This window comes from Fragaria vesca, linkage group LG5 (genome assembly GCF_000184155.1).
Source record: "Fragaria vesca subsp. vesca linkage group LG5, FraVesHawaii_1.0, whole genome shotgun sequence".
Lineage (NCBI taxonomy): Eukaryota > Viridiplantae > Streptophyta > Magnoliopsida > Rosales > Rosaceae > Fragaria > Fragaria vesca.
Genome location: NC_020495.1, coordinates 3,044,784 through 3,056,545, shown reverse-complemented (window position 1 = coordinate 3,056,545; position 11,762 = coordinate 3,044,784). Strand labels below are relative to the sequence as shown.

The 11,762-nt window shown below is 39.0% G+C and overlaps 2 protein-coding genes across 2 annotated transcripts; both read left to right on the top strand.

The window, feature by feature from the left end:
* Window positions 1-1,822: 1,822 nt before the first annotated feature.
* Window positions 1,823-4,858, top strand: LOC101301678 (probable inactive poly [ADP-ribose] polymerase SRO5-like). Its single transcript, XM_004298896.1, has 5 exons — window positions 1,823-2,899; window positions 3,084-3,328; window positions 3,423-3,559; window positions 3,659-3,754; window positions 4,316-4,858. The coding sequence occupies exons 1-5, from the start codon at window positions 2,328-2,330 to the stop codon at window positions 4,433-4,435; spliced, it is 1,170 nt and encodes a 389-aa protein (XP_004298944.1). The 5' UTR covers window positions 1,823-2,327; the 3' UTR covers window positions 4,436-4,858.
* A 5,026-nt stretch (window positions 4,859-9,884) lies between these two features.
* LOC101295235 lies at window positions 9,885-10,903 on the top strand. The gene has a single exon (XM_004300852.1). The coding sequence runs from the start codon at window positions 9,983-9,985 to the stop codon at window positions 10,901-10,903; it is 921 nt and encodes a 306-aa protein (XP_004300900.1). The 5' UTR covers window positions 9,885-9,982.
* Window positions 10,904-11,762: the final 859 nt, after the last annotated feature.

Sequence of the window (11,762 nt, the reverse complement as noted above, 5' to 3'; positions counted from 1 at the left end):
AATTTAGCATTAGCTAAAATTGTTACTACCCATGCGAAATAAATTAAGATTATGGGACTAAGTTATACATGGGTTCAAATCTACTATAAATCTCAAGCCCTGTTTTCTTTGTTGTTGAAATTTTTTCAAATTCCTTCCCAATAATAGCTCTAGAATGACTATTATGCCTAAGAAACCATTATCTAGAATTTTATGCGGTATATGAAAAGTTATCTAAAATTTGACCCTCTTGTAAAAATTTTCTAGCTACGCCACTGTCGGTTAGGCTTTCCTTTCTCTACAGGGAAGCAATCTGATGCAAATGTGGGGAAGTTGTTAAATTCGTGCTACTTATAGATACTGACTTCTGGTTGTGTTATGGATCAAACATGTATAGGCTTCACGTTCACAACATGACCCTCAAAACGTAGAGGCCAAGAAACTTTTGTTACTTGTTGAGGAAATCACTGTATTATCGTGATAATAATGACGTTAAAAATTTTCAAATTAATTGGAGGCGTCATTATTTGGTTACTTGTTTTGGGTTTTTACTGAAACAGTGTAATGCCACTCGTTTTTTCTATTTACGTTGTTTTGTAAAAAGAAAAATAACTAAAACCAAATGGATATATGTCCTTCTGCCCAAGGCAGATAAGAACAAACAGCCCACGGTTTGTTGACCAGATACATACGAGCCCAAACTTTAGAATGCTGTATGAAGTAAATTACGTTTTAGCCCCTTCATTTATAGAGTAATTTTGATAAAGGAAAACTATTAATACAATTTGTCGGTACTGCCAACTCTTCTAAAATGATTTTCGATTACAGTTCTAATTAGAAAAACAAAGATGATGCATAGGTCGTCTATAAGACATGATCAAATAATGTTTCAACTAAAAAAAAAACTGATGACAAATCACAATTCGATATTTATCAAATAAAAATACGAAAACAAACTGATAATTAAAGAGCATAGGTTCCCCATCTTTGAGATCTTGAGCATATAGCATCAAAACACACATCACGCAGTTCTGGGGGTCACAAAAATGGTACAAGAATAGTATCTTCCTACCAATAAGCCATAGCTAAGCAAGCACCATGCTTTACCTAACCAAAGGTCCCCCTCCACCCAACCCAATTATGCCAAGCTAGCTTTACCCCCTCTCTCTGAACCCCCAGAGCAAGCTAGCACACAGTCTCAGACCCTCCCACAAGTTTTCCCTGAGATCCAGAGGCCCATCTTGGGGCTCTTACCCCCTCTCTTATTTTATACAACAATCCAATCTTTCATCCTTGTCTTCCTCCTCCAGCCTAATCAAATCTGGTGCCAGCTACACCATCCGTAGTTGCCCCAATTCTTATCTTCCACTGCCACATTTCAATACGCAAAAAATCGTGACCAAATTCGTAACACGTTGATGTGTTAGCCTACTCAAATTACGTGCCTCTCTGAACCTCCCCAAAACCCTAAAACACCAAAGACAAATTTTCCTCTACTTTCACACACAGATTTTTTTAACCAGTTAACCCATGGCGGTTTGAGAACCAAACCCTCTTCGTTCCTATCCCACACCGACCATGTCAGTGAGTCACTTAACTTTTCCCAAAAAAAAATAAAAAAAATCTAAAAGATATTTGTAAGGGCATTATGGTAATTGACATACCGTGGGTATTGGGTTTATACTTTTATATTAAAGTCTGGGGGGATCCCCCGCAAAACAAATAGCGCCGCTCACCGCCTTTGTGTAAAACGATCAAAAACAGAGGCGGTGGTTTCCGTTGTTTTTTCTTGTTTTTACTTCTTCTTCATAAAATCCCTCTTCTCCAAGAAACAGGTCGTCGCCCTTCATCATATATACAACCACACACACACACACAACACCAACTTATACAAATTCAATTTCACTTGTATCCCAAGTTTGATATACCCATTAGTCCAATCCCCATGTCTGCTTGTATAAGTTTCTTGCATCATACTACTACCCCCTCCTTGTTTGCTCTTAATGCCAATACCTCTGGATTCTTCAAATCCTTCTAATTTGTTCTGTTCTAGGCTTTTCTTTTAGACCAAACTTCCTCTCCAAAACTGTGTAGAAATGTATAGACTCGCATAGTTTCGCCGTTTCTGTAATTCGCCGACTCTTCTTCAATCCCTTATATACTTTCACAGATCAATTTGCTTTCTGGGTCTATATCAAACCCTTCTATTATTCTTCATTCTGTTTCGTAGCTGCCACGAAATCCCAATACTTAGTTTTTTTTTTCTTTTTTTCTTCTTCTTCTTCTTTTTATTATAGCCTAAGTTTCTATTGGATTCTTGTAAATCCCAATACATTTAGCTTTCCACAATGGAATACAGCGGTGTTCATCCTCCTTTATCCTCTGTTTTCTCCGATTTCACATCCCCGCCGCCTCAAGATTCCGATTGCGAGCTCTCCGGTCACGTTTCCGATTCCGGCACCACCGAGACGTCCTCCGGGAGCTCTGAGTATCAAGAATCGTCTGTCTCCGATTGCGAGAGCAGCGTCACAAGCGGCCGCGGCGGCGGTGACGTCAGCCCTGCGTTGGAGGCGGGGTTGGTGAAACTTGGAGAAGGGGACAGATTTTATGACCTGATCAAGAAAAGGTTTCTTGCGAGTTTGGGGGGATTGCTTGGACCGCAAGTAACGGTTTCGGCGATTAATAGAAACTCCCATTCGGGTTTCACGGGTCAAGCCCGGCTCAACGCGTTTCGGGTCTACTTGAAAGCCGTGGAGGACAAGTGTGGCGGCGACGCCAATGTGAAGTATGGTTGGTATGCGTCCAGTTCGAAAGAGGAGATTTCGAAGATTGTTAGCCATGGATTTGGTCAGTGTGAGAAGATTAATGGGGTTTATGGTAGAGGTGTCTATCTTGCTCCTGATGATTCTCCTTTGGAATGGTGAGCGTGTGCCACATTTTCTTGGTTTGATATTTGATACTGTGATGCAGTTTTGACTTTTTTGCGTGTTTGAATTGTGAAAGTTGAGTTTGTGTTGCTTTTAGTTTTCTTGGTCTTATTTAATTGAGGAGGAAGTGTTCAACTTTGGTCTTTGGCTTGACATCGTTTTGGTTGCGTTTTCTAGTTTGGAAAGCTTGAGTGCTGATGAAGACGGTATGCGGCATCTTTTGCTTTGCCGTGTGATTTTGGGGAAGCCGGAGGTTGTGCTGCCTGGTAATGCTGAACAGTATCATCCCAGTTCGTCGGAGTTTGATTCGGGTGTGGATAGGCTTTCCGCTCCCAAGAAGTATATTGTGTGGAGTACTCACATGAACACTCATATCTTGCCTGAGTATGTGATCAGCTTCAGAGCTCCTACTTGCTTGAAAGGTATGCAGATCATTCATATTTGTAGATTTGTTTCGGCTAAGTTGAGTTCATAACTAGTGTTCTAATTGTTTGTTCGTGTCATTAATGGTTGTAGAGTTCTTGAAGACTCAGGAGCCGATTCGTAAACCAACTTCACCTTGGATGCCAATTCCAACCCTGATCGGTGTACTTTCAAAGGTCTTGCCTCAGCCTAGCATTGCTTTGATCATCAAGTATCACAAGGCCCACAGAGTAAGTACTTGATCCCCAGTTCCTATTGCAGTTGTATCTACTCTTTTTATTACCATGGATCATTGTGCTCATTATGTGTATCCCTTTTTTCTGTTTCAGGAAAATAAGATCTCAAGGAGTGAACTAATACAAAGGATTAGACAAATAGCAGGCGACAAGCTGCTGGCTACAATCATCAAGTCTTTCAGAACCAAGGTAATATATAATCGACTGTCGTTAAACATTATATAGTACTTGATACAACAAATGCTATTATCGATCTTTCGTCGCTTGTTTTAGCATCAAATACTATCTTGCGAAATAGGGTCTGCTTGATTGCCTAGTGTCTGTGTCAAGTTGAAATGATTAGCAGGCATCTCTCTGATTAGTTTCATGTGTTCTGCTAAACCTGAATCTTTATCTCCAAGAAAGGAACCTTGCCGATTATTCTTGGAGAGTACTTGCTTCACAAGGCTTGTTAAAAGTAGACTTTGTCAATAATAATGAAAGTATGCTATTATGGCCAAATTTATATAGGGCTATGTAATGAAGCTTCCTTGTTATCTTTTGACTTTTTAATTATTCTCTGCTTAAGAATCAATAATGTTTGGCTGGGCTTTTCTGCATATACCCAATTTCAGAAGTTGTGCTTACTTATTAAGCTTCCATTAGTAATTGGGTATTGACAAGCATCTTGCATTCTGCCCCTTTTCAAATTTGGTTCTCTTTATGCGAATTCGTGTGGAATCATATCTCATTGCAGATGTTTCATTGCAGCAACTCAAACATTTGCACGGGGCTTCTCAAGACGGAGGCAGGAAGGCGATGGAGTACAAAAGTAGTGCGGGTGGTGTAGACGGACCTATGCTTTTTGGGGTGAACTTAAAACAGTGCTAATTTGTAAGCCGAGGGTAATACGGTGGTGGATCGATTTGACATTTTCTAACGACACAAGTGAGGGGTTCCAGCACTTCAAAGTTTTAGTGCCTTATCTGATGTTAGTTTTCTTTTGAATCATACATAGTTGTTGTACTGGCTCCACCATGAATGGTTGATGAGGATGTATTGTTTTCGTTATTCCTTTTCCACCTTCTTTGTTTCTCTAAGCTGACTTCAAATATTCTCCATAGGTCAAATATATAGCTTTGAACTCATTTCATTGTTTCCAGGCCAACTACAGGCCAATGTATTGACACCATAGAAAGAGCATCTGTTGCTATGATTCTAATGTCCAACACACACATGATTACTGCTAATTAGTATTCAATCGTGACAAAACCAAACTTGTAGTCTTAAGTCTACAGATCATATAAGGACCTGATGACCTCCATTGAAGATTTGAAGTTCCATATTCTTCAAGTTCAACAACTATCAACTTCTGGATCACCAGGCACTGAAAGTAAAGCTGCCATTGGTGCCACTGTGAGACTTGTTTCCTGATTCCAAATATCAACCTGCTGATGTAGTACCAAAGCCAAAGCAGCAGCTAATGATTCCTTCATCGTGGACCTTACACACACTACTGGTTCATTTTGATCCTTCTTTTATCAGCCAAATTTTATTCGTTTGACTAGAAAACCTCCGATGGCCTGGAGTTGGCCATGGACTCCTTATTTCCTACTTTTTAAGTTTTAAAAGGGTTGCATTTTGGACTTTGATTTGGGTTACGGATCTGTAGAATTTCATAGAGCTATTCCTTGGGCTTTGGCTTTTGTCAAAATCAAATTTGCGATTTGAGAGAATTTGGGCTCGAGTATAATAACCAAGTTGAAATAATTAGTAGGCATCTTTCTGATTAGTTTGATGTGTTCTGCTAAACCTGAATCTTTATCTCCAAGAAAGGAGCCTTGCCAATATGTAGGAGCTTTCCTTCTTGATCTTTTGACCTTCTAATTGTTCTCTACTTGAGAATATTTGAAGTATAGGAGTATGGTAGTTATCTTGTAGGTGAAGTTTAGCATGATGGTGTGTGATTGTGAAGCATGTGCTTCACTGTAGCAGCATGGTAATGCTGCAGCTCACTGTTGCAGCATGGTTACTGTTGCAGAATGGTGAGCATGGTGATGATTGGAGGTATGGCTGTGTTTAATGAAGTATGGTGTTGGAAGTGGAAACATGGTCATGTCCAGCCTTACTTATCACTGTTCAGTTTACATGTATAGCTTATCTTTGTGTGTTCTCTCTGTCAGATAATAGTGTCCTTTGTTAGCTTTGTTTCTTTAGTCTAGGATTAGCTTTGTACAAGATGTAAAGGTGATGATGAAGTCTGTTTCATCACTCAGACACTCAAACTTCTCCTATATATAGTATAGGTCTGTAAACATTTTACTCATCAAGAAATATAGAAGAAAGCTTCCGCATTCTTTGTGTTTAGTTTTTCTACAGAGAATCAATAATGTTCAGTTGGGCTTTTCTGCATATACCCAATTTGAGGTTGTGCTTACTTATTAAGCTTCCATTAGTAAATGGCTATTGACAAGCATCTTGCATTCTGCCCTTTTCGATTTTGGTTCTCTTTATGCAAATTTGTGTGGAAACATATCTCATTGCAGATCTTTCATTGCAGCAACTCAAACCTTTGCACGAGGCTTCTCAAAACAGAGGCAGGAACGCTATGGAGTAAAAAAGTAGTGCAGGTGGTGTAGGCAGACCTATGCTAATTTGTCAGCTGAGGGTAATACGGTGGTGGATCGATTTGACATTTCTTCTAATCACAGGTGAGGGGTTCCAGCACTTCAAAGTTTTAGTGCTTTATCTGATGTTAGTTTCTTTTAAATCATACATAGTTGTTGTACTGGATGAAAACATTGAAATGGTGTCTCCACCATGAATGGTTGATGAGGATGTTTTGTTTCTGTTATTCCTTTTCCACCTTTCTTTTTTTCTTTAAGCTACCTTCAAATATTCCCTATAGGTCATATATATAGCTTTGAACTCATTTCATCACTGATTGGAGGCCAATTTCAGGCCAATGTATTGACACCATAGAAAAAGCATCTGTTGCTTGTTGGATTGGAAATGTTTCAGTCTTTGTTGCATTCTTTGGTTAGAATGGATGATTCTCAGGTCCAAAACACTTATGATCACTACTAGTTAGTATACAATCGCAACAGAATGTGACGATTGAAACTTTGGCATACCTATTGGGGTTCAGAAAAACTAGCCCAAGTCTACAGATCCGGAGAATACAGAGAGAAATTTAATCTCCAGATTCCGAAAGGGGACAGACACTACTGTGTTGTTGCTTGTGCGTTGTCCCAGATCATATTGGAAAAGGGACCTGTTGACCTCCATTGAAGTTCCATACAGTTCAACTTACAACAACCATCAACTTCTGGATCACCAGGCAGTGAAAGTAAAACTGCCATTGGTGACAAGATTGATCAGGATAATTTACCTGTATATTCGTTCAAGTTTCAACACCACTGTGGGTCTTGTTTCCTGATTCCACATATCATCGTGCTGATGCACCAAAGCCAACGCAGCACCTAGTGATTCCTTCATCTTGGACCTTACACACACTAATGGTTCATTTTATTCGTTCGACTATAAAACCTCCGATGGCCATGGACTCCATATTTCCTACTTTTAACAGGAAAATATGGACAAAAGGATTGCATTTGGACTTTGATTTGGGTTACGGATATGTAGAATTTCACAAGCTAGAGCTATTCCTTGGGCTCGAGTATATTCAAACGTAGTTGATCTCGGTTTGCTCGATTCTTGCTGATTGAGGAGATGGATTAGATAACAACTAGTGTTCATCATGAATGCATGAAGTAATTGACAAATCAATAATCACAATTAGGAGAGACAATGATGTTTAATCTAAATGAGCTCTGCCAAAAGCCAAAAGATGAATTAAGAAAGTTCATATTATCCATGAAAATTACACTGAATGTGACCAGCCCTCCAAAAATATTTACCACTTTTGTCACTCTAAGTTTCTTATAATTTATGCAATATTTCAAAGAATGGTCGGTCCAAAATGTATATAAAATCTAGAAAAGGACAACTGGTTTTGGTAACAAGGGTCCCTGCTGATCCATAACCCTGTACTAGTGTAATGCTAGTCCTCCATCCATCTCTAGGATAATTATAAGTTCTAGAATGAAAGCTATACAATGGTCGACATTTCATTGACTTGTCTAGAATTCCACTAGGTGATTGATGTCAATAGGATAGAACATGCACCAACCGTTAATGTTAGTCTTGAAAGGGATTTTGGAAACCAGCTAAGTTTTTTGTTTTTTTGGTTTTATCGTGTAAACAACTCAAATATTACAACTTAATGCATATATCACTTGCTAAGAAAAGACTATACCGTTAGACTAAATGATATTTGGCAAAACCAGCTAAGTGAGGGATTTATTTCATACTTGATCTAGAAAAATACACGATCACAACATTTTGTTTTACAGTAAATATGCTAGATCCAAATGAAGATTATTATTTGTCGGTTAATGTTCATTTTATAGTTACTATTTTTTATCCGTACATTTGCACAACATCATAATCACCCAAAAAGAAACTTGATTGGTTAATTTTAGCTTACCGTATCATATAGTTATACGTCTACGGTAATGATAATTATATATCTATATCATGTGATTGGAGAAATAATGTTCAATTGCAATAATATATAAATAGCTTGCTCAAGAATTTATAATTATGACTAGGTGCAACCAGAATTATACCTTCTCTGGCTAGGCCAACTCAACCCAACCATAAAGCTAATTATAATTGCCTATAGCTAATTCATTACAATGCAAATATATACCAGAAAGATCTGTGAAGCTTAACTTACTCGATCACGCTAGCTTAATTGGCAGGCTGTTCATATAATTGCAATGGGAGAATTGTACTTTACTTGCTCCCAAAGGCTAGCTAGCTGTTCTTAATCTTATTATGCCTGATATATATATATATATATATATATATATATATATATATATATATATATGGTTACTATTAACACCAAGAGTGAACCATATACTCAATTGGAAATTAAGAAATATAAACGTGTTAATTAGTTGTTACCTAGTTAGCGGATTCGGATCCTCTCCTCATATTGTTGCATGAGTTAATCTAGACAGGCTGGAGTTGAAAGGAATTAACATTCATTCTAATGATTCTATGTACAATATTAAATCATCATCAAACATATCTTGCTTATAATACAATTAATATCATGTTAGGTAATATTTAGGGCTTATGTGATAATGCACCTTATATTTTATGAACTAGAAAGCCAGTCTTGTTCGAAGAGGTTGGACACCTTTCCAAATCAAGGGGTTTTGCCACCTGCAGAATTTTCCGACATCGATCTCTTTCTTTCTTGATCTAGAAGAAGTAGCTACTAGTGCTAGTAGTACTACACCAAGTATCAACTCAAATTGATTAGAGAGATCCAGTCGCTAAATTGCTTTCATATATTCTCTTGTTCACACACAGATCCATACTTAACCCAATTAACCAGGATTGAGAAACTATTAATAAACTTACCGGTGAGGGATGGATTGTCAAATAAAATACACAGTTAGGTATACATGTAATTGTATATTCATAGTTTCATACGTAGACATACGTTGTTTTCTCAGCTGTGCCAAATAGCAACAACCTCTCTTCCGGCAGCTAATTATGACTCAGATATGAGTGAGAGCTCCGTCTGGTTAACACACGTCGCAATTAGCAGCTCTCTTTCCTTCCATAGATTTTGTACACAAATTTACTTCTTTCGAAAGAACACTAATTGGTGACCATAACTTCCCATCGATTCAAAAGTAGCCCAGCTAACCACCGTCCTTCCTCTTCTTCTCATACTTTCATTACGTAAGAATAATAAAAGCGGACGCTTAAAAATTATATTATCGTAGAAGTTCTTGAATCTGTTAACGAGAATTATATAAGTGAGAATTACTTAGTATTTTATGACCAAACACACTAAAAAATAAAATGAAATATACGGGAGCTGCTGCCCGTGTGAATTTACATTTTTTTGACATCAGGAAAAATTCTACATGCGTCATAAGACCACCTAGGCAGGGTAATGACGTCATTAGGATTAGTTTTTATTATAAACATATTCATTCCGTTAACGGAAAACTGGGGAGCCGTTTGTTTTTTTGGCGCGCGCATCACTCACCGTAGAAAGCGCGTACTTTACAAATTTGAAAGCGAATATTTTATTTTTATTTTTATTTCCTGACCAGAATCCAAGAATTAAAAAATAAAAGGGCAAATTCCACAACCACTCGCACTATTCTAAATTTTGGGAATTTTATATTTTCTGTTATATATAGCAGCCCTAAATCCATACTGAAGGAGCCAAAAAGCCCTACTCCCCACACTTTGTGTCATTTCCACCCAACTCTCTCTCTCTCTCTCTCAATTTCACATCTTCTTCTTCCTAAAAAAAATCAGCATATCAAGAACAACCTAGAAATGCAGAGCGGCGGTGCTGCTATCGGAGGTTCGTTAATATCGTTATCTCCGAGCTTCAACGCGTATTCTTCCTCCGACAGCCTCGCTCAGATCGCCGCCAGAGTCGTCAGCGAGTTTCGTCAGGAGCTTGACGAGGCTGGTTTGGAGGATATTGATGACGTGTATGAGAACAACGGCGGGCAATTCTCACCGCCGCGGTTGGAGCAAGAAGCGCGAAACGACGACGACGTAAAGGTGGTGGAAGATGATGATGATGATGAGGAGGAGGAGGAGTTTGAGTTCGCTTTTGTATGCAGAGACGCGCCGACGTCGCCGATAGCGGCGGAGGAGGTGTTCTACAACGGCCAGATCCGGCCGGTTTACCCCGTCTTCGACCAGAGCTTGCTTCTACAAAACGACGACGACGTGGATGCCGTGAAGAAAGATTCCGAGAAGTCCGCGGCGGCGGAGGCGGAGGCGGTAACGAAGCCGCGTCGTCGGCCGCTAAGAATGCTCATGATCGAGGAGGAGCGCGAGACGGCGTCGTGCTCGTCCTCCGAGGCCGACGACCTCGAGAGCCTGCCACCTGGCACTTACTGCGTGTGGGCCCCGCCCAAGGCTGATTCGTCTTCCGAGAAGGGTGGGAAAATTAGCGGCGGCGGTTGCGGGAAGAGCGGCTCGACCGGGTCGTCGAAGAGGTGGAAGTTTCGGGACCTTCTTTCTCGGAGCAGCAGCGACGGCTCCAAGGACAATTTGGTCTTTTTCGCACCCAAGGCCGCGGAGAAGGAGGGCGGTAACGTCGTGGTCGTCCGGAAAGTGAGGCGCAGCGGAAAAGGCGCGGCTGATGGGGATAAACGACGGTCGTTTTTGCCGTACAAGCAGGACCTGGTGGGGTTTTTCTCTAACGTCAATGGGCTTAGCAGGAATTTGCATCCATTCTGAAAACGAAATTTCAGCTCTAATATATATATATATATATATTTTTTATTTCTTCCTTTCTGGGTTTTGTGAGTTTCAATTAGGATTTCATTAGACGATTTTGGAGACAATTTCAGTTTAGTTCATAGGTTTGGGTTAATCAACTCAAAAGAATTTGTTTCTTCATTTTCTGTAAATTATTTAGTGGAATATATTTCATATTATTTTCATTTTTCACTTTAATTAGTTTGGAAAATTAAAATATATCACGCGCTTCTGTTGTCTTTTGTAGAAGCTTCGAAGACTTAAAGCTAATACACCTCTCAATGTGGATGATCCATATGACTCTAATTGAACAATAGCTGTAAAGAAAGAAAGAAAGAAACTCATGAAAAGAGAAGGTGGGAAACAAGAGCCATACATACAATTGTCTCTTTCTCCTTTTAGTTTTGATAGTTTTGAGGGGATGTGATCAATCACTTCACTGTATAAGAATACACTTTGTTTTTGGTTTTTTCTAAACTTTTAAAAATCTGCGACTAAGAAATGCACTTTATCTGTATACGTATATTCGAACATACCTTAAATACAATTAGCAATAGGAGGATAATGTTTTTTTGTAGGTCAATGATTATGCTTGATCAATAGGAGTTGGTAGCATGGAGTGTGAACCCAAAATGAATATTTGAATAAACTAGGTGGAATGCTAGGTTTGGGGGGCATGTTACTTCATGAAAGAATTTTATTGTAAATTGCTTAGCTTATACCTAGTGAAGGGTGTGCTGCAAGGAAAGGGAAAGAAGGGTGGCTGGATTTGAAAATATTCAAAATCTTAAAAATATTGGATAGTGTTAAACCCTAAGTTACAAAGTCAATATCAAAG